The 26179-nt window shown below is 39.5% G+C and overlaps 1 protein-coding gene across 5 annotated transcripts in view; it reads left to right on the forward strand.

The window, feature by feature from the left end:
• MDM1 (Mdm1 nuclear protein) overlaps positions 1–11074 on the forward strand; it is a 35392-nt gene extending 24318 nt beyond the window's left edge. For 3 of the 5 annotated variants that reach the window (XM_046013767.1, XM_046013768.1, XM_046013770.1), the window contains 3 exons: positions 6527–6779; positions 8974–9033; positions 10303–11074. In XM_046013767.1, the coding sequence (XP_045869723.1) occupies positions 6527–6779; positions 8974–9033; positions 10303–10415 (426 nt within the window). In that variant the 3' untranslated portion in view covers positions 10416–11074. The remainder of the gene's footprint in view (positions 1–6526; positions 6780–8973; positions 9034–10302) is intronic. The other 2 variants (XM_046013771.1, XM_046013769.1) reach the window with 2 other exon arrangements.
• Positions 11075–26179: the final 15105 nt, after the last annotated feature.

A 26179-nucleotide genomic window follows, 5' to 3' on the forward strand; every position in this document is an offset into this window, starting at 1 on the left:
GATAGGAGTCAACTACACTATCCAGGCAAGAGGTGATGGTTGTTTGGTTCATACTGGTAGCAGTGGAGGTTGTGTGATGGAGTCCAATTCTGGATATGCAGCAAAGGTGTAGCTGACCAAATTTGCTAATGCTTAAGTTATGGTATGGGAGAAAGACAAGAATCAAGGACTACTCAAGACTTTTGGCCTGTGCAATAGGCCAAAGGATGCAGTTGCCAGTTAACTGAGATGGGGAGCACTGTGTAGGGAAAAGGTTTGTCAGAGAAGACAAAGAGTTCTGTTTTGAACACGTGACATTTGAGAAACTTATTAGACGTACAAGTGGACATGTTGCATTGGCAGTTGCCTTTCTGAATTTGGAGTGTGGGAGGAGGGGTTGGACTGCAGATATTGATTTGAATCTTTATCGTACAGGTGGCACAGATATGTGAGGTCTTGAGACTGGGGGAGATCATCAAGGAAGTGGGGACAGATAGAGAAGGTACATTTAGACACGTGTCAGCTCCAGTTTTTTGATACTGGGAAGTTGAGGTGTAACCAGCAAAGAGGCTGATGAGGAACAGCCAGAGAGATGGTGAGAAATAGAAGACTGTGGTGTCTCGGAGTTGTCGAGGAGGAGGGAGTGTCAGTGCTACTGATGGGTCAGTAAGGTATGAGGACTGATGATGGATTTAGCAGCATGGATATTATCGGTGACCTTGACAAAGGACAGTCTTGGTGGTGGGGAGGGACAAAAGCCTAAATGAAAGTGAGTTCAAGAGAAAGGGAAGGAGAGGAAGCAGAGGTAGTCATCACAGATAATTCTTTTAGAGTCTTTTCCATGAAGGGGGAGCAGAGTAACAGGTGGGAGTTGGGAGTGAGGTCAAGATGAAGGAGATAACAGCACATTTATATGTTGACAAGAGCAGTTTTTTTTTTTTTTTTAAGATTATTTATTTATTTATTTTAGAGAGTGGCAGAGAACTGGAGCAGGGCGAGGCGCAGAGGGAGAGGGAGAGAGGCAGACTCCCCACTGAGTGGGGAGCCTGACTTGGGGCTCCATCCCAGGACCCTGAGATCATGACCTGAGGCAAACGCTTAACGGACTAAGCCACCCAGGTGCCCCAGCAAGAACAGTTTAATGAGAGAAAGATGCTGCTGCAGCAGCCAGACCTTTGCACCTGTGCATGAGTGCCTCCAAATGTTGCATAAGGTCTGAGGGAGGAGCGAGGGGAAGGGCTGATTTTAGGCACTCTGACAGTTCCTTCCTTGAGGATGCAGAATATGTGAACACTGCTGATAAAATCGGGAGATGTGGTGGGGGCTGTGGGTTGTTTCTTGGTGGCACATGAAGAGTCTTGCTGAGAATGAGGCTGGGGAAGAAAAGGTTGGAGGTTTGAGTACAGAAAAGAAGGTATGGCATAGTCTTTTCTGAGAGTGGGAGAGGGAATGGGCCAGGGAAATGGGATATAGTGCAGCACCACACAAAGGGCCCTTTTTCGGCTCATGGTCACAAATTTGTTCTAAGACCAGTCATGATGAGTTGTGTGCTTTTCTCCAGCCAGGTTTGACTGCAGAGGTGTGGGATAAGTAGAGTTGGATTTTATTGCTGGGGTTTTCATGTTTTGTCAAGGGAGTAAGAGGAAATGACAAAGGGGGTCAGGGAGTTAAGGTGTATATCCCAGGAAGTGACTCTGATGATTGGCCATGGAGGTTGAGTTGGTTAGGGCAGAAGAGTAGGACTTAGGAAGGTAAAGCACAGTGCAGAGGTGACAAGATCAGTGGAAGGTCTTGGCAGACATGTTAAAATTTGGGTACTCACAGGGGTTCGTTTTAAAGGTAGGAGGTGGTGGTCAGAAATTGGAAGTCTGGAGAGGTTGCAATTAGCAGTAATGGCGAGGCTTAACATATAATCATGGGAGTAAGTGGCTGAAGTCAGAGAGAGAACAGTCAGGGAGGAGGTTGAATTTCTCTAGGGGATTTTGCTGGTGGCTGTTTATGAATTTCAGAGGGCACAGAGGAGAGCTTTTAGGTGGTGGGGAGAGGTAGAAGATAGGATCAGAGCCCGGCTGTTCCCAAAGTCCAGTACTGAAGTCACCTCCTAGCAGGTGCCCATTAAATAGGTGTTGACTGAGTATTATTGGAGTGACAGAATCTAAACTATTTTTTGTTGCTTGTGTATACATTGGCTTATGACAACAGGAGTGTAGTCAGTGGATGATCAGAATCAGATATTAGGAAATCTCTTGCCCTCATGGACTGTTCTGTCCCCCCACCAGCCACCCCATCCACCTCACCCCCTGAACCCCGGTTGCTATCTGGAAGGTATAAGCTTCTAGGCAGCTTTACCCACAGAGTTGACTACCCTCAGCTAAAATGAGTAGCTTTAATCCATATTGGCAGCTGGATTTGTATATATTATTTTCACTCATTATGGAATTTATTGAATATTAGTTAAATTAACAAAATAGAGTAATATTGCTCTTTAATGCCAATCTGCTTCATTGTGCCCATAATGCAGTTTCTAATAAATTATTCCTATTATTCAGTTGCCCTCAATTAATATTATCCTATGTCTCTTTTTATCATAGGAATCAGAGAGAATATGTTCTAATATCCAGAAATTTTTTGAATGTTAACTTTTAATGACATTTAATTGTAGGAGTGTTATGGGCAGCAGCAATTTGGGTAACTTACATGGGGACCACCATAATAGCTAGCATTTACTGAGCACTTAACTATGTCCTAGCCCCTGTGCTAAGTACTGTATATGAACTTGTTGAGTCTTCATAGTGGCTCTAGGAGGCTGGTCTTGTTATTTTCATTTAGATGTTAAAACTGAGGTAACATAGCTGCCAAATCATGGAGCAGAATTTGGTCCCAGGCAGTGTGTTCTCAGAGTCCACATTTTTAACAAAACTGTCTCATAAAATTTAGAGTAGAATTCTCATGGTATTGGTTTGTCAAGGACCATTTTCACATTTTATAGATGATATTAAAAACCTAAGTGTGTGTTGGCTCACTTCAGTCATTCAGCAGATGTTCCTTATCTGTTTACCCACATACAGTAAGGATAGCGAGCGAAAATAGACCTGGTTCATGATCTTATGGAACCTACAGTCTGGTGAGAGAGATACACAGTAATTAAAGAATCATACCCCCCTCAAAAAAAGCAAAGTTAAAACTAACAAGAGTCTCAGAGCACTATATAGTGCTATTCTGAAAGAAATTGACCTAGTCCTAGATCTGGAAGCTTCTTGGAAGTCAAGGATGCTTCTTAGAAGAAGTTCTAATTGGGTTGAGATACTGGGGAAGAGGCAGAGTTGATGAGGTAAAAAGGGTGGAGAGGAGAAGCATAGCATGTGTCAGTATCCTGTGGTGAGAAAGAACATAGGGTTCTTTTTTTAAAATTAATTTATTTCAGAGACAGAGTATGCAAGTGATCATGGGGAAGGGCAGAGGAGAGGGAGAGAGAACTTAAGCAGACTCCACACTGAGCAATGGAGCCTGATTTGAGGCTTGATCTCATGACCCTGAGATCAGGACCTGACCTGAAACCAAGAGTCAGATACATAAAAACTGTACCACCCAGGGGCCACCATAGGATTCTAAGAAATAAAGGCAAGTATAGTGTGTGGCAGGGAGTAGGTCGAGTCTGGAAAAGATTGCAGTATGAAAAATTTTTATCATTATCTTGAGAGCAATGGGAAACATTGAAATATTTTAAAGACCTTTCTGGTTACCATGAAGGCAAGAGTAAACTGTGGTTACCCTTAGAAGGTCATTGGGGTAGTCAAAGTAGACATGGTGATAGCTTGGACTAAGGAGGGTGGGCGTCACAGAAGTGGATGAAACTGAAGAATTGTGTAAGGAGAACATGAAAGCTCAGTGCTGGGTTGCATCATGGAGAGGGGTAAGAGACCATGAATGACTTCTACGTTTCTGCCTTGCCCAACAGGATTGATGGGGGGATGCCATGTACTGAGTAAGAGAGCTCTGGAAAGAAATCACCTATGGAGGGGGACATCAGGAATTTCACTTTCATTCACCCAATTCACTCTGTAATGTGCTTTTGCTATGTGTCAGGCACCATTCTAGGACCTGGGGATTCATTGGTACCAAGACAAAATCCCAGCCCTCATGGAGCTTACCTTTTCATTTTGAGAAATAAGTAATTTTTTAAAAAGAAAACTTCAGCACAAATAAAATCACAAAGGACCTCCAAGGTATGGGTGAGGTTGCTTTACACTGGGCCATCAGGACAGGCACCTCTGAGGAGGTGATATTTTAGCTAAGACCTGACTCAATGAGGGATGGGTCCAGGCAGAGATTAGCGGAGACTTTTCCAGTTTGAAAGATCAGTAAATACAAGTGTGCAGCAGTGAGAGTTTTAGAGTGAGAAGACCAATGTGACTGGGGTGAGGAGAAGGGTAGGAAATGAACTTTGGAAGGGAGGTTGGGTAAGGGAGGGGGGATGTTACTCTGAGGCTTCTGGGAAGCCCCGAGAGGGTTGAAAGCTACACAGCAAACATGATCTGATTTACATGATAAAATCACGTGGGCTTTTCAGTGGAAAATGGGCTGTATGGGGGGTTATGAGGGTAGAGTGGTGAGGCCACTGAGAAGGCTTTAGGCTCAAAAACAGATCACCAAAGCCATGACATTAAATTTGGGAACCCCATATGTTACAAATATTCTAGAGATTTCATTCAGGCCTTTTTAGCAATAGTGAAACTAATATGACAGATCTTAAATTCCGTGTATATATGTAGAAAAAGAAAATTAATAGTTTTCCCAAGTGATACCTATAATTATAAAAAGGGAAGCAAGAGGAAGATTTGTGATTTATTTTAGATCTTGATTTAAAAAGATATGTTTGTTGGATAAGACCGCAGTCCTTCTCCACTTTAAAAGCAGTACATTCTCAGGGTGCCTGGGTGGCTCAGTGGGTTAAAGCCTCTGCCTTCGGCTCAGGTCATGATCTCAGGGTCCTGGGGTCAAGCCCCGCATCGGGCTCTCTGCTCAGTAGGGAGCCTGCTTCCTTTCCTCTCTCTCTGCCTGCCTCTCTGTCTACCTGTGATCTCTGTCAAATAAATAAATAAAATCTTTAAAAAAAAAAAAAAAAAAGCAGTACATTCTCTAATTGCAGAAAATGATGCCTAAGGTCAGAAGGCAGTGTTTTGAATATTGTGTTGATAAACCCAAAGTCACAGAGTAAAAGCCACACTTATGAGGAATGATTAGGAAAGTTTGGAACTATGTTTAATTTTACTGGTTTGAATTCTCCTAATAAGTAAAATTATACAAGGACTTTTAGGATAGTGATACATTATCATTGTGGAAAATAGAAAATACTAACCAACTAAGCAAAGTAAATGATGTCCTCCCTACTGTTCAGGGCCAACCACTATTGAATGTTTGAGTTCTTTAGGTATATAGTATATTTGTCTATTGTGCTGGAGATAAGTTTTCATAATCTATTCACTTGTCAGTGAATTGTGAACATATTTACATATCATTAAATGTTTTAAAGGCAACATGATATGCAACCTATAGTTATATAGGCTGTTTATTATTGAAAGCAGTTTTTTTAAAACTAGATGCCTATTGTTATTTCTTAATATTTTAATACTTTTGTTTTGAAAAAATGCTGTAAAGAAATTGTCCTTTAGCTACTTTTTTGTTCATATTATCTATTTTTGTGTAAATACTCCCCGAGTGTTATTGTTTGATAAAAGAACACAAAGTTTTAAAGCTTTCGGTGTTTCACCAGCTCCTGGAAAGATCGTGCTCCCAACGACACTCTAGGAGAGTGCCAATTTTCCCATATCCTTGTCAGCACTGAACATTATAGTGTGACTTTTAAAAAATTTTTTAATCTTTAAATTTGGTAAATGAAAAGTTAGTATCTTTTTTTTTTTTAAAGATTTATTTATTTATTTATTTGTCAGACAGAGATTACAAGTAGGCAGAGAGGCAGGCAGAGAGAGAGAGGAGGAAGCAGGCTCCCTGCTGAGCAGAGAGCCCAATGTGGGGCTCGATCCCAGAACCCTGGGATCATGACCTGAGCCAAAGGCAGAGGCTTTAACCCACTGAGCCACCCAGGCGCCCGAAAAGTTAGTATCTTGATCCTTTTATTTTGAAATTATTTGATTACTAGTGAGGTAGGATATTTCTCCTATTTGTAATTTATGTCTGTATAATTTGCTTATATATATATTTTTTCTATTCTTAATTAGTTTATCCTTCACTACTTTAAAAGAAATATTTATGTGGCAAAGATAATTCATTGTCAATATATGTTATATATTTTCCTCAAATTTGTGATTTAAATTTTTTTTTAATGTTTATATATTTTTATATAGCTAAGTATGCGTACCAATATTGGTTGTTAGGCTTATGATATCCTCCCCACCCTGAGGTTACATAGATTTTCCTATAATTTCTCCTGTTGATTTTATTGTTTTTTTGTGTGTGTGTTTAAAGGTTTGATTTTTTTATATATATACAGACATATGTATGTGTCTTATTTTTTTTGGTCACTTAGAAAGAAAGTCGTGCTATATCCCTCCTGACTTCTCCAGCTGCTGGTATAAAAACAGTGGATCCCCTGCCTTTGAGGGAAGATTCTGAAACCAATATCCCCAAATTTGCTGAGGTAACTCTTCCAGTTTCAAAAATTCCAGAATATCCAACAAACACACCTGGGCCGTCTCCTTCTCCACCCTGGGCTCCATCCTACTGGCATCCCTCTCGTCGAATTCAGGGCTCTTTGAGAGATCCAGAATTTCAGCATAATGGTAATTACTTTGGTTTTAACTTTTTGTCTTTTTAAATGAAAGTGTTATAATGATGGGTACAAAGGTTTAAGTAAATACTATATGTTAATCAATTATATTATCTAGTATTTTAGTTAATGTAACAGATTTCTTTAAATGGGAAAAGTCTCTTTTCTCTGAAACAATCAGCTGGGCTATAACCCCATTTCACTTTTGTGTGAAGGTGAGCTTTTCTTTTCTTTTCTCTTTTTTTTTCTTTTCATTTCTTTCTTTTCAGTTATATTTATTCATTTGAGAGAGAACATGAGCAGGGGAGGGGCAGAGGTAGAGGGAGAAGCACACTTCCCGCTGAGCAAGGAGCCAGATGTGGGACTTGATTCCAGGGCCCTAGGATCATGACTTGAGCCAAAGGCAGACACTTGACGGGCTGAGTGTCCCCAGGGCGCCTCAAGTGTGAGGTTTCTTTCAAGTGTTTCCTATACACATATAGGCAATCCACTAGATGCCAGCACGCCCTTCTCAGGTGTGACATCTAAAAATGTCTTCAGATACTGCTAAACGCTGCCTAGATGGGGAATTCAAGGTTGTAAGTTATTTTTGTTTGGTTTTATTAGGCATTGTTCTGCTCTTTTCTAGCTTCCACTTTTACTGTTGCAAAGTCTTGTGTTCTCATTTTTGATCATTGTGTGTGGCTTCTTTTCCCCTGGCATCTTTGAGGACCTGTCTTCATACTCATTGCTCTGAGCTTTTACCGCAGGTCTCTGTTTTGCTAGTACTCAATGGACTTTTTCAGCTGGGGAACTTGGTTCCTCACTTTCTCACATTATTTAGTCAGTAATTCCTTCCCCTCCATTGTTTGTTTCCTCCTCTTCTGGCACTCCTTGTTATTCCGATGTTGGACATGATCTTACTTTCTTATCTTACCTTCCCTATTTTCCATCTCTGTCTTTTTATTTTAATTTGAAAGGGTTACTCATTTTTGTTTTCTACCCCTTCTTCTGAGTTTTAAAGTTTTTTCAGTATTTCTAATTTTTTTTAACCCTGTATACTCCCTTTATATAGCATTTTGTTCTTATTTTATGGATGTATTATTTTATCCCTTTGAAGAGATAAATGATATATAGAATTCCCCTGTTTTGAATATGGTACCTTTGCCCTTAGTTGAACCTGTGTCCTTCAGTCTGAGTCACTCTGATAAAGCTTTGGAGAGGAAAACTCCATTCCTCTTTTGGGAGGAAGAACAGTTAGCCAACTGTGCAAATTTAAAGAAGGCTTTGGCAGACTATTCTATAAGCCAGTTTTCTGGTTCAGTCTTACCTTCACTCCAACTTTCAAGGGTACTTAGTACTCCTACGCCTGAGCCAGGAGCAGAGAACAAATTGGTTGCCTCTTCGTTTCCTTCCTCTGCTGGCTTAGGATGCGGCTTAGGTATGACAATAACACACTCTCAGTTTTTCTCATTGCTTTCCATTTTCCAAAATTTTGTTGCTGTTTCATTGTCTTTCATTTTCTCTGTCCTATGGGTTTATGTCATTCTTGTAAATGTGTGTAGTCCATCTACCATCTTTAAACAGAAGCCTACAGCATTTCTTGAGGCTCCTGGGTGACATAGTCAGTTAAACATTCCACTCTTGGCCTCAGCTCAGGTCATGATCTCAGGGTCATGGGACTGAGTCCCACATCAGGCTCTGTCCAAAGCAGAGTCTGCTGAAGACTCTCTCTCCCTCTTTCTCTCCACCCCCAATAAGTAAATAAATCTGTAAAAATAGAAGCCTACTGCATTTCTTTAAAGTTAGAATAGGGACACCTCAGTGGCTCAGTCGGTTGAGTGACTGCCTTCAGCTCAGGTCGTGATCCCAGGGTCCTGGGATTGAATCCCACGTTGGGCTCCTTACTCAGCAGGGAGCCCGCTTCTCCCTCTGCCTGTCCCATACCACCCTGGCTTGTGCTCTCTCTCTGACAAATAAATAAATAAGATCTTAAAAAAAAACACAGAATAGATCAATATTGTCACTGTAAAGAATTCTAGAAATTTTCTCTTGTTTATTTACATATTTGTTAAGCACATTGTAAATCAGTGAGTGGCTGTTAATAATAATTTCTATTAAAATATAAAATTTTTGGTAGTTTACTTTCACTAAGGTTTTCCTATAAATATACTATACTGTTAGGTGGCTTTGAAGGCTAATTTTTCTGCCCCCTTTTTTTTTTTAAGTGGGAAAAGCAAAGATGAACAATTTCCAGTTGCCTCAGCATGAAGTCTTTAATGATGAAGGTATTTCAGTAGTGAAATAACATGATCAAAGTATGAGGTTTTATTATATGGTATTTTATAATAGTATGATGATCTCGACATTGGATTAGTACTTTATAGTTTACAAAGCACTTCTACAGATATTATTTTATTAGACCTGTGAAACCCTGTGGTGGGGGTTAAATTATCCCCATTTACAAATGAGTAAACTGGGACCTAAAATCAACTTGATGAATTTTTTTAGGGCAAACAGATAAGAGAGATTATGCCTAGCATCATACCTGAGGTTAATACTCTTTCTGTTTCTATTCTGGCTAGCTGGGGGTTCAGGAATTTGGTCTAGTAAAACTGTTATTTTTTTCAAATGTTCATATATTGTCAATTTTCATTTCTCAAGAAAATATGATTAGGGAAAATGGACTTTTTTTTCTTGTGTAGCAGTCATTCTGACAAACTCGTTTGCTTCTAATAGTGGCAGGAAGTATTTTGAATTCCTGGTGTGAACAATCAAAATTACTATTTTAATTCATCCTAAAATGTATGAAATTACTGAGTTTATAAATTTTGGATGTGAAAGTAAATTTGAATTAATACTTTATGTATTATAAGTTCATATACATTGAAGATTTTCTGTCCTCTTATAAATTTGGGACTTTTTTCAGAATTCAGTGAACTAGAAATCAAGTTAATAGGTTTTGAAATGCAAACACCTGGATACTTTGAATGAATCCAGCTGTGTTTTCTTCTTAATGGAAGAACAGTGTTTACAAATAACCTTATAACAGATTTGCTTACTGAGAATGAGGAATTTCTGTAATGATGAAGGATAGCATGTTAAAGTCAAACATTATTTTTACAGTAAGTGAAATTATTTTGGAAATGTGATGTTAGCACTATGTTAAGGTATAGCATTTTGCTTTTAAAATGCTTATAAAAGCTTTTGCTTAGAACATCTGTGCTTTTTAAAGTAGGACAAGACAGTATGATGATGAATTGTTTCCAAGTAATACTGAAATCACAGGCCATGTGTTTCAGGTAACGACGTTGTGGGATTTCAGGCAGGAAACAGAATGCTCATTTAACATTAAAATATTTGATTTCTAAATATGGTAAACTTGGGATATTACAGTGAACTATCCTGAAAATGTTAATATCTTATATTTTAATAATTTTTTTCTGACAGATTCAATATTGACATTATAGAGTTTGATGCCTTTAATTTTCTGTTAATGTTATAAAACATATTTATTAGAGGTATTTTCTACAATGATTATAATTTTTTCATTGCAGATGAGGACAGATTATCTGAGATCTCTGCTCGGTCTGCGGCTTCTAGTCTCCGGGCTTTTCAGACTCTGGCACGAGCTCAGAAAAGGAAGGAGAATTTCTGGGGCAAAACATAATTAAATGTGTATCTACTCAGTTGCTTAACAATCTAGGGCACCATTGGCATAAATCTTTTTTTATTGCTTTACTATGTTGAGACTTTTCAAGTGTTTGGATTTTTTCCCATTTCCTACTTAAAAAGAATTGGTTGACTTTTCAATAGCCAATTCAGTTTACTTGGAAAATTTTAACACAGGTTCATACAAATTCAACTTAATTTTTTTGACACCTATCCCAAAGTACAAAGACGTAGATTTCTTCACGTGCTATAAGTTTTGTATCAAGAATAGCTGGTAGAACTGTGAATTTTACCTATCTACAGAATATTCTAAAAAATGAACAAAGTGAAATAAAAATTAAGATCCAAGTGTGAAGTATGTATTCCTTGAAGATTGGTTATGTATATCTTTATGATTTGTAGATGTCATATGATGAATTTGTTGTTCTGTATCTTTCGATGTAGTATTTCTTTTAATTTTAATACCTTCTATATGTGGTTGCAGTGTTGACAATTGTTCTTTAAATACGAGCTGTATATATTTTTCTTATTTATGTAACAAAATTTACTGAGAGAATATGTATATTTTTGATCTTTCTGTGTATTCTATTTGTATAAGGACTTTGGCTTACATTTGAATAATGTCTCAATTTTGAAAAATTATTTGTATAATGGAGAGTTAAAACTTTGTAGACATTTTGAAATAAAAACTGATCAAGTATTTCAATTCTGTTTTTTGAAGTGTTTCAAGTTTTTAGCTTCAAGTTACTAGATGGAATAAATAATTATCTTTTAGAAACATTTTACACCTAACAGGTTAACTAAATGTTCTGCTTCTTGTGCAGCTATCCAGATGCAGCAAAACTTGAATCCACAATAATTTTGTATGAATATAGGAAAAAATACAGCATTTCCAAGGCAGACTTATTTTCAAAAATTTAACACATACTTTTTGACTATTCTTTATTCATAGGACATGTTATCTTACTCTTTATTTCATCTTGCAAATCACAAATCTAATGTCCTGAAAAAATGAATTTCATGAATATTACATGTGATGTTTACAAGAAGGCACAGAAGGTACTGAAGATAAAATATATAAAATATTCATGCCTATTTGTTAGAAAACAAATGAAAAGTCTATTTGGAAGTGCTTAATTTGGTCAAAAGTGCTTTCACAAATCATTGATTCACAGTAAGTTTGTTAAAGATTTATATTATAAGGTTATAAATAATGACATACAAATATTTGCTTACATCTCATGGACTTAAAAATAGGATGGATTATTTACCTTTGTTGTAGTTGTTGACACCCAAAATAGTTATCCTGACATCTGGAATTTTGCCAAAAGAACAAATAATCTAAAATGGAAACTCATCCTAGAATCATTTACATTTGGTTTTGGAATATGTTTTTGGTACTTTTAGGTGAGGTGATATTAGTCATGTTAGCGTGCTCAGGGCCCAGTTTTTGTCAAACTGCCATCATCACTCACTTTCCCAAGATGAGTCAGCTGTGCAAAGGCTATTCCAGGCAAAGGAAAGGAACAGTGTCTGTCATCGGACTAGTTAGGGTTGTGTTCTGCCAGCCTGCCCCTGTTACTTGTGGATTAAAAGCAGGCTGGGAGTATCTTGCTAATGTTGAACTTGCACTCTAATTTGACCGTTTGGGTCTTTTTCCTGGGTCACCCCAGGAGAAGATCAGCCACTTTGCTTCCTCTCAGGTTGAGAGGCAAGTTTCCTATAACACTACATATTTCATTCCCCCTTCTACCTCCTGGAGGACAGCAGCCTCCCTCAAGAAGAGGGCAGCTCTCCCATGGCACTACTGCTATATGGCAAGTGAGAGGGGCAGTAGTCATCTCCAAGATGGTCTTTACTTTTCTTCCCTGAAATGAGCCATCCACTAGCCCCATCCATGGCTTCATTTTGCTCCAGACCCAGTGTGTCCTTGGAAATTGAGTGAAAAATGAGAACTTGCCTTTGGTTGTTTACTCCTCAGTCGTTTGACATTGGCCATGGTGGGAGGATTTATACCATAGAAATCGGCTTCCTCCCCACTTACCCACCAGAGGCGGTTTCAAGCCCAGCAACGTGACCACTACACCAGTCTCTGATTTTCTTTTTATATCATTTGCGGTAGAAAACAGTCCACTTCAGAAAGAAGAGGCAGCCCAAGAGAAGCTGCTCTAAACCATTCGCATCTTCCCTAGTTTATAAAGACAAATAGCACATGATTTCACTCATATGTGGAATTCAAGAAACAAATGAACAAACAGGGAAAAAAGATAACAACAAAAAACCCAGATTCTTAAATACAGAGAACAAACGGGTGGTTGCCTGAGGGGAGGGGGCGGGGGGCCGATCTGGTGAAAGGTGAAAGAGATAAAGGGAATTAAGAGCACACTTATCGGGATGAGCACTGAGAAATGTACAGAATTGTTAAACCATTATATTGTACACCTGAAACTAATATGACACTGTATGTTGATTACACTTGAATTAAAAAAAATGCATTGGTTTAGTTTCCTTTCTTGGCTGAAGTCCACCTAAAGAATAAAAATAAGCTACAAATAGCAGATAATAAATTGCAGAGGGAGACTCTCCATGATCCACCCATGGTACTGCCCAGAAATAGGGCCCGGGGGTCGGTGTGTATAATCTTCCAAATGATTCTGATATTCAGGTAGTTGAGGAGCTACTGGCTTTGGGGCTATAGTAACCTATGGTCAAATTTCAACTCTACCTCGAGCAAGCTGGTTAAACTTCTTCGACTCTGTGTTCTTCATCTGCAAGATTTAAGATTCCATGGCTTAAGGTCTCTAAAGGTGTTTCATATACCCTATTCAGTTGCTCGAAATGTTCTATTGTGTTAAAGGCAAATTTTCATTAAAATAATGGGGGGGTGTGGAGATCATGTTTTAGAGAGGCTGAGTTTAAATCTAGAAAGCAGGAGGCAGTGTATCTTAAAATTGTGGCAAATGACCTTGGGAGCCTGGGTAGCTCAGTTGGGTAAGTGTTTGCTTTCGGCTCAGGTCATGATCCCAAAGCCCCGCATTGGGCTCCCTGCTCTTCGAGGACCCTGCTTCTCCCTCTCCCTCTGCTGCTCCCCCTGCTTATGCTCGTTTTCTCTCTCTCTCTCTCTTTCTGTCAAATGAATAAATAATTTTTTTTTTAATTGTGGCATCTGGCATCAAAGCCCTATCTGTGATGACCTACATTGAGCTCACGCGGAGGCAGTATGGGGCAGGGGTGGTGAAATGATTTGTCTGTTTCCGTTATGTGGTAAAGCAAAAAAGACTGACTACAGTCTTGTGACTCAGCAACTCTAGAAGGTGGAATCAATTACCTGAGATAGGCAAACTGTATTGATGTAACCATGAATCGGAGATGTTATCAGGAACAAGTCAGGCAATGTGGAGGTAAAGGACCCACCATAATTACTGATGAGAGGAAAGATAGGTGAGTTGCTCTCTAAATGAATATACCCAACAATACCAAAGATTTCCTATGTTTGTTACAAGTTATTTTTTTATTTTAGAGATTGATGATATAAATCTCAAAGTTTTGTATTTCAAGAAGAAAATATAAATTAACCTAAATGGCACACATTCTGGGAAAATGTAGAAGTTTTACACTTACAAATTCAATTACAGTCAGAGTTTGAGCATGTCACTCAGGAGGACTTTGCCCACAATGAGTACCCTAGCATTTGATGTTTCTGTTAAAAAATTAGGTCAAAACAGTTAAGGTTCTGGACAAATCAAAGAAAATTGAAAGTAGGTTTGTATGACAACTCTTTGGTTCCATAAAGAACCATTACCGTTATTAGGCATGACTTGTAATTTTGTGAAGATGAAACAGGTAAAGAAGATGTGGTTCATAAATATAACGGAATATTCCTCAGCTGTCAGAAAGGATGACTATTTGCCCCTTACATCGACATGGATGGAAATGGAGGGGATTATGCTAAGTGAAATAAGTCAATAAGAGAAACAATTATCATGTGGTTTCACTCATATGTGGAACATAAGGAATAGTGCAGAGGACAAGAGGGGAAGGGAGAGAAAATGGAATGGGAAGAAATCAGAGAGGGAGACAAACCATGTGATCATGACTCTTGACTCGGAAACAAACTGAGGGTTGAGGAAAGGGAGGTGGGTGGGGGGGATGGGGTAACTGGGTGACAGGAATTAAAGAGGACACATGTGATGAACACTGAGTGTTATAGTCAACTAATGAATCATTGAACATTATATCAAAGACTAATGATGTACTATATCATGGCTAATTAAATTTAAATAAAAAATTAAAAAAAAGAAACCCCAAATGCCTTGCAAATTAGCCTAACCTGGTACTACCAGCACCCTAGCCTGATCATTTAAATTAATTACTACGTGAAGTATAGCTGCTTAGACTTTATTTTTATTTTTTTTTTTTACTTTAAACATTTTATTTGAACTTAAAATGCATGCTTACACACACATCCATTCACTAATATTTATGTGTGATTCTTTTTAGTGTATGATTCTGGTTATTTTATTTTATTTTTGAATTTTATTTTATTTTTTTTTCAAAGTTCCAAAATTCATTGTTTATGCACCACACCCACTGCTCCATGCAATATGTGCCCTCCATAATACCCACCACTAGGCTCACCCCCAGACCCCTCGCAAAACCCTTAGTTTGTTTCTCAGAGTCCATAGTCTCTCATGGTTTGTCTCCCCCTCGGCTGCTAAGACTTTAAAAATATGGATCAATGATCTAAGAAGTTGTCACTTCCTTTCATCATTCAGAATCAAAATGTGGGGACCAAGAAAAGACATTTCATTCAGATTTGTTTTTATAAAGTTTACAAATTTAATGAATATATTCACTCATTCATTCGTTCAAATGCATGCAAAAATTAACATATTATATCACACACATTAATCTCAGTGTCTCTTTAGGTAATAATCCATTTAAACACATTAGAACTGCACTTTACAAAATCATCTACTAGACATTTGGCTATTTGGTTTTTGTTAATTCCATATAAGGAATAATTCCATATAAATCATGTTATATGGATTTTCACATTTTTAAATTTATGGACACTTTCTTCTCTCATAAGGGCAGTATAGCCAGCAAGCAAGTCTTCATTTTTCCTGTGACAGATTCCCTGTGTTAAACTCTCTTTCCTAGTTGCTAATAGCAAAAATAGCCATCTAAGTTACAGTCAGATATAGTATGTGTGGTCTGTGTGTGTGCAAGAGTATGTTTGCGTGTGTGTTAACACCAACACATTGTTACGTGTCATTTCCTGCCGTTCTTTTTTGTTCACACAGAGTAAAAGAAAAATATAACAAATTTTGTATGGCTTTCCCTCTGCCAAACCAATCTGCTTTAAAGAACATTTGACCTGTCTTTGCCTTCTGATTTTCCATGGTCCAAGGCATTGCTTCTAGAGAACGCATCTTTACCTCGCCCTCTGCAAGACATCTCTTATCCAGACATGGCAATGATACAAATTTGGTCCAATGTGTTAATGTATGTTAACATATTTTTCTCTGGGGGAATGAATCAATCTCCACAAGTGTTCCTGTGATAGATTTTCTTTAACAATCTTAAGACAACAAAGAAACTGGGGGCACCTGTGTGGCTCAGTCCGTTAAGGGTCCACCTTTGCCTCAGCTCATGATGCCATGATCCCCTGCTCAGTGGAGAGCCTGCTTCTCCCTCTCCCCTCTACTTTTGAATTCTCTCTCTCTCTCTCAAATAATAAATAAAATCTTAAAAAAAAAAAAAGACAACAAAGAAGCTAGAAAAAAGAAACACCTATCGGTGTTCATTTTAAACAGAGCTTTCACTCTTGGATCTGATAAAAGATGCTTGAATCTTGGTTCTACTTCTTGCTAGTTGTGTGATACTGGGTCAGTTACCTAATTTCTCTGAGTTCTAGTTGATAGTATGCTAAATACAGATCATAAACAGGGGTAATAATAATAATAGGGATAATAATACATGGTCTCTAATGGTTCTTGTGGAAATTAAATAATTTCATGCATGGGGAGAAACTTAATGCAGGCGCCGAGTTAAGAATTGAAGAATTATAACTGTGATAGTAATTTTCTATCTTATTGCCTAAAATTGCCCTATTTTAAAGGATATGAGAGATACTGGGAAGAATAAATATAATTTTAACTTAGTAGCTGAAGAAATTGTAGGTAGCTCGTGAGACAGAAGTTGGGGCAGGTAGGCGGGCAAACCCTGACAGGCATGCCACCCCGCACAGGAGACTTTCTGTCTGGACCTCGTGCCTGCTCTCTCCTCACGGCATTTTACCACCCACCTGAACGGGACTTAGAAGTTAGAAAAAAGAGAAAAGAGAGGATGTTTTTTCATATCGAAAACTGTAACCACAGCAATGCCCCTACCCTGGAGATTAAACACAGAGGCACATCCAGTAAAGGGGCTGTATTATAAACCAGCTACCATGCTGAGTACTTGGAGCTTAGCACAACCGGGAGAGCTCTGGGAGCTTGTAGCTCTGCACGGAGGGTGGCAGGAACTCCCCTCAGTCCCCACGGGAAGGATGCTGAGATGCAGAGGGGAGTGAGGAACGTCAGTGGCACTGACACCAGGCAGGTCATGGAAGCAATGGTAAAGCCCGCAGGCCAAGGAGAGCAGGTCCTTCCACTGGAAATCAGCAAGAGGGGCCCTTGAGGCTGGGGCTGGGTGGGGCGGGGGGGACGCTCACTCAGTGCCCGCCTCACTGTGCTCACGTGTCCTCTGTCATCTCTGATTCCCTGCAGTCAAGTGCTCAATGTCCAAGTGCTGCTCCACGAATACCGGTCTTGTAAAAATGTGCAGGTAGTTTTCTAGGGAATTGTATTAGTTGGCTGGGGCTGCAGTAAAATGGCACCACAGACCCGGCAGCTTCAAGAACAGAACTGATTTCCTCACACACCTGGAGGCTGGATGTCTGAGATGAAGGTATTGGCATCGCTGATTTCTTCTGAGGCCTCTCTCCTTGGATTGTAGGGACTTTCTTCCTGATCTTCCCCCTGGGTCCTGATCTCCAATCCTACTGAACTAGGACCCACCCCGATGATTTCATCCTACCTTACTTACCTCTTTAAAGACCCTATCTCCAAAAATAGCCACGTTCTGAGGTCCTGAGAGGTAAAAACTTTAACATATGAATTTGGGGGCGGGAGGGAGGCACAATTCAGTATGTAATAGACATATATCAAAAATATGAAATTGTGGGGTTACAGAGTCCATGTATTTTAAGTGTTAATAAGTTGGTAAGATTGGCATCCTAAAAATGTTCGTTTTCCTTACAGAGGAAAATAAATGAGGTTGTGCTTCTTGCACACCCAAGTTTGCATCCTGGGCGACCACTGAAACCCATGGCACGTCTTCATGACCCGAAGAATAATCCTTGGCCCAGCAGAGCCGGTAGGGGTTTGGGAGATGAGAGGGAGTGAATTCTTTATATTGGAGAAAGCTATTATTTCTACACAGTACATAGAGATCGTTCTTACCCCCCATTCCCCAATCTGATATTTTCTGTTCAACTGTTATTCTTTCCCAGTTCGGCACTAAGAACACAGGTTGTTATTACCTGTAAAAGGTTGTCACTGAAGAGTGAAATACAAAGTCAAGCTTTAGGATTTCATTTTCAAAGGATAAACAATGGATGACTTTGTAGTCAGGCAAAGCCAGTGCTTCCAGCCTCCAGGAGACCCAGAGTGGCCAGACTAGGACTGGAAATGGGAAGGAGACAAATAGATGTTCGTGGGATGTTGAGGAGAAGTCCTGGACAGAGCCCTGGGCTGATTGAATGAGTGAAGATAGCAGTCATTTCCATTCAGGTGAGGCGATGTGTGCTGAAGCCGCTGCACCTGCTTGTGGGAGCCAGTCCTGGAGTCTCTGCCCAATTCTACCTCCAGGTTCTCACACTGGGAGCGTGAACCGGCCATGGTGAAAATCGTTACGCCGCAGATCTCGGCAACTAAGACAAATCAAGACATTTCCCCTTGAAGAACTGGTTGGTAGACGTTTACCAGCATGTCGCTGGTTTGGGAAATATTGAGGATAAAGGTGACCTTTGCCTCACTCCTTGCTAAAGTCTAGAGAAGTGGCAAACCTTTGGAAATCCATCACACGTCTAACCTACATCTGGCAAAAGGTATAAATGAACTTTGCTGTGTTGTCTGTGACTTATCTTAGCAGAAATGTTGTAAAACAGTATCCCACAATTTTCCGTGACCTCAGATGGGCATGGAAGAGCACTCAAATTTGTCCTGACTTTTGGTTTTTTTGTTTGTTTGTTTGTTTGTTTTGTTTTAGAGAGAGAAAGTGAGAGAGCAAGAGTGAGTGCATGTGGGAGCAGGGGGAAGGGCAGGTGGAAAGGGGGAGAGAGAATCTTTTTCTTTTTAAAAAGACTTTATTTTTTCACATAGAGAGAATGAGAGAGAGAGAGAGAGAGAGCCTGAGCAAGGGGAGGCACAGCGGGAGAGGGAGAAGCAGACTCCCTGCTGAGCGGGGAGCCTCACGTGGGGCATGATCCCAGGACCCTGAAATCATGACCTGAGTCAAAATCAGACACTCGACCATCTGAGCTACCCAGGCGCCCCAAGATAGAGAGTCTTAGCAGGTTCCACGCTCAGCATGGAACTCAACTCGGGGCTTGATCTCACAACCTGAGATCATGACCTGAGCTAAAATCAGAGTTAGACACTTAACCAACTAAGCCACCCAGGCGCCCCTGTCCTGTACTTTTGAGAGGGGTTCAGAAGTTACTGAAATGGAGCCATATCTGTGGGTGTGATGATCAACAATCAGGGAGGAAGATGTCCATCTCGGGATATAAGAGGTAGACAGGTTACAGCGGAGGACTAGTTTCCTTTCTGCCCCCATAGGTGAGCAAGAATATGGAGATATTCAAGATATAATGGAGAAACAAGAGGGATTCTTGACTGCAATTATCTGGACACCTGAATAGGACTTGAAGAAAGTTAAGTCTCATTATAGAGGAAAGTAAAGGCAACTATTTTTTGCATTGCTGATCTTGGAGCCTGAACTGTATTCTCACCTCTTGAACTCTTAAGAAAGTTGTAATACCACCTGGGATATGCCTGCACGAACAAGCTGAGAAACACTTCTCCAAAGTTTTTCATTGTAAAAGTTGTAAACATTTTTTTTTAAAGATTATTTATTTGAGAGAGAGAGCGCGAGAGAGTGAGAGAGCAGGGCAAAGGGGCAGAGGGAGAGGGGAAAGCAGACTTCCGCTGAGCAGGGAGCCTGATGTGAAGCTTCATCCTGAGCTGAAGTTAGACGTTTAGCCGACTGAGTCACCCAGGAGCCCCTGAAAGTTGTAAATATTTGATAGTAAAAGCAAAATGGTATTAACCAACTTGTGATATGTTTTGGAAAAAAAAAATCTCTGAGTGGTACAGTGGTTAAGCCTATACGCTGTATAGTTAGAATTTCTGGGTTCAGATTTAACTTTGACATGCTGATGTCTCTTAGACAAGTTACTGAATTTCTCTAAGCCTGTGTTTGGTTCCTCCATGGATGAAACGAGTGGGTCCATTCAGGGTTCTTACCTCCACACCTGCACACAGCCAACGCTCGGTAAGCTCTAGCTATTGTTCGAAGGCAAATGACAGTGATTGATGCATTTTATGTGATCTGTCCTTTGGCTACATTATTTAATTCATGTTTCTAAACCATTTTATGAGCATTGTCTCCCTTCTGCTGGTGTGACAACTGAGGCTAAGATGAGTTGAAATCTAAACACAGATCTTCTAACTCCCAAACCGGGTACAATCCTGTCCACCACCATTGAGCAAGGACAAGGAGCACCCACAGCCTTCTCTCAGTGACAGATCAGTGACAATTCGATAGTCAAATGAACTGCAGGAGATTCTGACTTTAAGATCGTAAGAAGTTGGAGCATCTGGGTGGCTCAGTCAGTTAAGCATCTGCCTTTGGTTCAGGTCATGATCCTAGGCTCCTGGGATCGAGCCCCACATCAGGATCCCTGCTCAGTGGGGAGCCTGCTTCTCCCTCTCCCTGCTCATGCTTGTTCTCTTGTTCTCTCTCTCCCTCTCAAATAAAGAAATTTAAAACATGTAAAATCATGAGAAGCTACACAAAATCTTTTTGACTTCTGAAATATCAGTCCAAAATGAAAAGATTTTCCTTAGAGAAGAAAAAAAGGTTTATTCTAAACAGGCAAAGAGAACAGGTCAGCCCCTTTAGTCTAAGAAAGGGGTTACAGTGGACCCATGTATTTGTTTTTATTTAAAACAAATATCTTAATATCTTACTCTACATTGCTACTACTTTGTTTTCACTAATTAACCAGCACTTGATAAAAAGAATTATACTAGGTGTTTAAGATAGTTATACTTTAGCCACGTGGGGAAAGTCCAGCTGGTTGTCCTGCGAAGCCCGAGGCTGAGGCACTGCTCTTCACCCAGTGGCAGCTACATAAATTCCTATGTGGTGACCTGGAAGGAAACACCCTGTCTAAGGAACTTGTCCTTAAAAGTGCAATCCATAAGATCACATGGGCGATTGGGTTTCAATGGGGAAAGTGCCCCTTGCTTCTCTGAGTCAGCAAGGTTTAAATCAAAAAAGACTTTAATTAAATGATTAGGTTGAACCCTAAGAAATTGCCATGTGTGCAGGTCCCCAGTCATCAACTATTAACAATTCACATGGTTCAAACTATGGGTTAAATTAAATCTTTAATTCCATGAGGCGCCTGGGTAGCTCAGTTGGTTAAGCATCCAACTCTTGATTTCAGCTCCGGTCATAATCTCAGGATCGTGAGATCGAGTCCCATATCAAGTCTGATGCACTCAGTGTAGATAGAGTCTGCTTGGAATTCTCTCTCTCCCACTTCCTGCAACCCTCACCCCATTCATGTGCTGTCTTGTTCTTTCTCTCTCTTAAATAAATAAATAAAACCTTTAAAAATAAATAAACTAATTCAGTCTTTGATTCCTGATTAACTTTTTTCTTCCCCCAAGCTGGACTGGATGATAGTCCTAGCAATAGGAGGAGGTGTTGTTGTCTTAAGCATTTATACTCATTAAACACTGACGATGCCTCTCTTCTATTCTTAGTGTTTTACATATATTAATTCATTTTGTGCTACAATAACCATGTGGAATAAGAATTATTATTATTTCCATTTGAAAGATTTATTAAGTTGTGTATGGCAGCTGTAAGCATTGTGTTAAAAGTTCTTCATGAATAATCTCACTCCCTAAATGCGATTCCTGGATAAGCACCAGTCTCTTAGAGCTCGCAATGTCTCAGAAGGTAACAGATGTGGCAGTGAAATGATTTCTCTGGGTAGTGGCTCCGTATTACTGGATCTCCTCATAGGCATACATATTTCTGTTACCAGGCAAAGGTAAACAACAGCTAAAGCTAAGTTGCTCATATCTGTCAGAATGGCTGTTACTAAAAGATAAGAGATGACATGTGTGGGTGAGGATGTGGAGAAAAGGGAACCCTCGCACACTGTTTCTGGGAATGTAAACTGTGCAACCACTATGGTAAGCAGTACGGCGTTTCCTCAAGAATTAAAATAGAATTGCTGTATAACTCAGCAATCCCACCTCTGGGCATAAAATCCAGGATGAAAACATTCTCTCAAAGAGGTTCTGCGGCCCCATGTTTATTACAGCTTTATTGACAAAAGCCAAAACATGGAAACAATCGTCCTTCAACAGATGAATGGATAAAGAAAATAAAGTACATGTATATTATAGTGGAATACTATTTAGCCATAAAAATAATGAAATCCAGTTACTTGCAATGACATGGATGGACGCTGAGGGCATTATGCAAAGTGAAGTAAGTCAGATGGAGAAGGACAAATACCAAAACTGATCTCAGTTTTGTATGGAATCCAAAAAGGCCAAACTCATAGGAAGAAGAATGGTGGCCAAGGGGCTGGGGGCGGGGGAGATGGGGAGATATCAGTCAGAGGGTTCAAACTTCCAGCTGCAAGATGAATGAATTCTGGGAATTTCACATAAACATGAGGAGTACAGCTGTCAATACTATATTATATATTTGAAAGTTGCTAAGAGAGTAGATCTTAACTGTTATCACTACAAGAAAAAGATAATTATATGAGGGGATGGAGATGTTGACTAACCTCACTGTCCAACAACTTCATTGTATACACAGATATCAAGCCGTCACATTGTACACCTTGAACTTACATATGTTATATGTCAGTAACATCTCAAGAAACCTTGGGAAAAAAACAAACTGCTATTTGAACACTGTATGCAAAAGGCTTTCTGAAGACAAATGATTTAACTGCTTTCAAAGGATTTGCTGCCTTGGATCCAAGATCCAACCACAGTTGAGATTTTCTCCCCCATGTGGTTAAGTCGCTAGAAGTGGGTTGTTTCCTGCTGTAAGGGGGTAGCCCTCTACACCCAGAACATAAAGAGTGGGTTCATTTGGAAGACTTGCCACACTCACGCCCATAGCTTTACACACTTGGCTCCCATAGGAGCTGTACAAATGAGGGCCTTACTCTCTTTAATTTAAATGAGTCGAAATGAAAAATCAAATGACAGAGAGAGAGTGAAAGTATCTGGTACCCCTCCTTCCAGACCCTGCATGATATTTTGCCTAATGAGATACAGAATAACAGGTCCCCTTTAACACAGGCCAAATAATAAGACTAATGGTTACCATGTACTAAGCCCTTACTATGTGTCACGCACAGTGCTAAGTGCCCACATGTGGATAATCTTCCCCGTTATCATCTGCATTTTGTAGATAAGAAAGCAGGCTTACAGAAATGAACTAACTTGGCCAAGTTCACATCCTGTATAAATGGCATACTTGGGGCTCAATCCAAATCAACTGATTTTGGAGTTCTTAGTTTTTAGCACCATGGTACATTGATTTTCAGAAAATGCAACCAGTAAGCTCTGGACTGAATCTACAAGCTACATCCTTTGACTGTGGAGTCCTGGTTTGTTCAGCTTTCCTGCCTGCACAAGACAGCCTCCAGTCCCTCTTTTGGGTGTGTGACTTTCATAGCTGTTTTGTCCTCCTCGGGTTACATAATTGGCTATAATGGTTCCCAGAACCCAGGGAAACACTTTGCTTATTGTTATGGTTTATTGTAGAGAAGAGAAATGAACATTTCCAATAAAGGGGGATGTAGGGCACGATCTGGAAGAGTCCTGAAGCTTCTGTCCCCATGGAGTTTGGGTACGTCACCCTCCCAGCGCACGGACACATTCATCAACCCAGAAGTTCTCCATACCCCTTTGTTTAGAGTTTTATGGAGGCTCTATTATGTAAGCTGATTGATTAAGTTTTTGGCTGTTGGTGGTTTTTACAATCTCTAGTCCCTCTCTCCTCCCTGAAGGTGTGGGGGAGGGGGTTGAAAATTTCAATCATCTAATCCTCCCTTGATCTGGCTTATGTGTAACCAGCATCCACCCTGAAGTTACTAGAAGACCCACCAGGAGTCTAGTCCTTAGCATTCAAAGAGGCACTTCAGTCTGGAGATTCTAAGGGGCTTAGAAGCTCTTGTGTCAAGAATCAGGGACAAAAACCAAAAAAAAAAAGATGGTCCCATCACCCTTATCACTCAGGAAATAAATCACAAGGGTGTTATGAAGTCTATGCCAGGGATGAGGGACCAAAAATATATATATTTTTAATTTTTAATTTCTTATTATGTTATGTTAGTCACCATATAGTATGTCATTAGTTTTTGATGTAGTGTAATATATTTCTTATTATATTACAATATTACATCTGGTAATGTTTCTATGTTAACATGTGGAAAAGATCTTCTTCCTACTCTTTTTTTATTGTATGTTTTTATTTTTCACTGAAATATATTTGACATAACATTGTGTAAATTTAAGAGGTAGAATACGTTGATTTGATACATTTCTATAATATAATATGGTTGCCATTGTAGCAATAAATAACATCTTTAGCTTGTCACATAATCATCATTTCTTTTTAGTGGTTGAAATAGTTAAGATCTAGTCTCTTAGCAAGTTGATAATTATAATATAGCTTTCTCATCTTTATTCACTATATCGTGATTAAATCTCTAGGATTTATATACTACTCACTGCAAGTTTCACTTTTTACTCTTTACATTCACATAGTATTGCATTATGTGGCTATGCTCTATTTGATCTAATTAGTCCCCATCAATGGGCATTAAGGGCATTATGACAATCATAATGAATATTAAAATTTTTGCAATCTTGTAATTACAAACAACATTGCAATGAATAAGCCTGTATAAATGACATTTTTTTTTTTTAAATCCATGCACATATATCTACAGGATAAATTCCCAGAAGAGGGACTGGTAGGTTGAAGGGTAAATGCATTTTTGATGGTTATTGTCAAATTGTCCTTTATGGGACTCTCCCACCAGCATCATATAAAATCCTCTTTCCACCACACTGCCGATAGAGTGTGTTATCACATTCTTGGATTTTTGCCAATCTGATAGGTGAGAAATGGTTTCCTAATGAAGTTCTGATTTATAGTTGTTTTTTTATGACTGAAGTTGATATCTTTTCGTAAGTTTAAGGGCACTTATGTTTCCTTTCTGTGAAAAATATGGAGTGGAGTGGGGAGATTACGTGGCTTGAGATATAAGTGACAAGTATCTTTCCCAGTTTGTCACTTATCTTTTAACATTGCCCTTGGTGTATTGTTATTGTCATCATTGCTATTGTTATCATTTTGCCATTCAGAGGGCTTTTGTTTGTTATAGAGTTGAGGGTGTCATTATGCTCTCCCATAACTCCTGGATTTGGAGCCAAGTTAGCCTTTCTTATGTGACGCTACAAACGGATTCCTCTGTTTTTCGTACTGTATTTTATAGTTTCTTCTGTTTTCCATGCATGTTTAAATTTTTATTGGTGATATTCAGATGAGCGTTATGTTAGTAATGAATCTAACTTTGTCTTTTTGAATGAGACTACTCAGTTTCCCCAGCACATTCTAATAAATAGTCCATTTTTACTCAAGATGCTACCATTGTCATATACTAAATCACTGCAGGCATTTGGTTCTAATTCTGATTTTCTTTTCTTTTCCAGTGGTCTATTTGTCTGTTTGGCTAGTAGTATCACCCTGTTTTAATTATTGATGCTTTATAGCACATTTTAATGATTTACAATATTTCTTTTAAGGAAGAGAGGACGTCCTAGTGTTTTAAAGGGGAAAGAAAGTTGCTCCTGCCAATTATATTGTGTGTATAAGTCTCGCCTTGTTACACATCAATATTAAACTAGTACCAGCCTGCTTCCCTCACTAACCTCCTTGCAAGGGCAGCAGCAGTGGGCAGTTACCGGTCTGGAGTGGATGATGAGTGATGTTTTTTATACCTCCTATTTATGCGGATGGGGGTGGAGGGCATGAGGAGTATGTGGAGTTGGGGCTGAGCGGGGAGTTGGTCTCCTGTTCTACTTGGATGTTTGAAACAATTCCTGAAAAGGAACCTCCTTGGAAGAGCACCGAGAAGCCAGCTCAGGGACTAATTCCTACCAAGTGGTATCTAAGTGAAAAGTCTTAGGCTTGATGCCTGTCTCTTGGAGCTTTAAGCTTTCTGCCCACTGACTTTTCAAAAGATCCTATTTCTTTACAGCCTAGAAAAGAGAAGGGAGTGCCTCCGTGAACTTTGGTGAACAAACCCCCTAAATCATCTCTTGTCCACCACGTTCTCAAAAAGCAGAATTGCCTTTTCGGAGACTTTCCAGC

The sequence above is a fragment of the Meles meles genome, chromosome 7, assembly GCF_922984935.1.
Source record: "Meles meles chromosome 7, mMelMel3.1 paternal haplotype, whole genome shotgun sequence".
Classification (NCBI taxonomy): Eukaryota; Metazoa; Chordata; class Mammalia; order Carnivora; family Mustelidae; genus Meles; species Meles meles.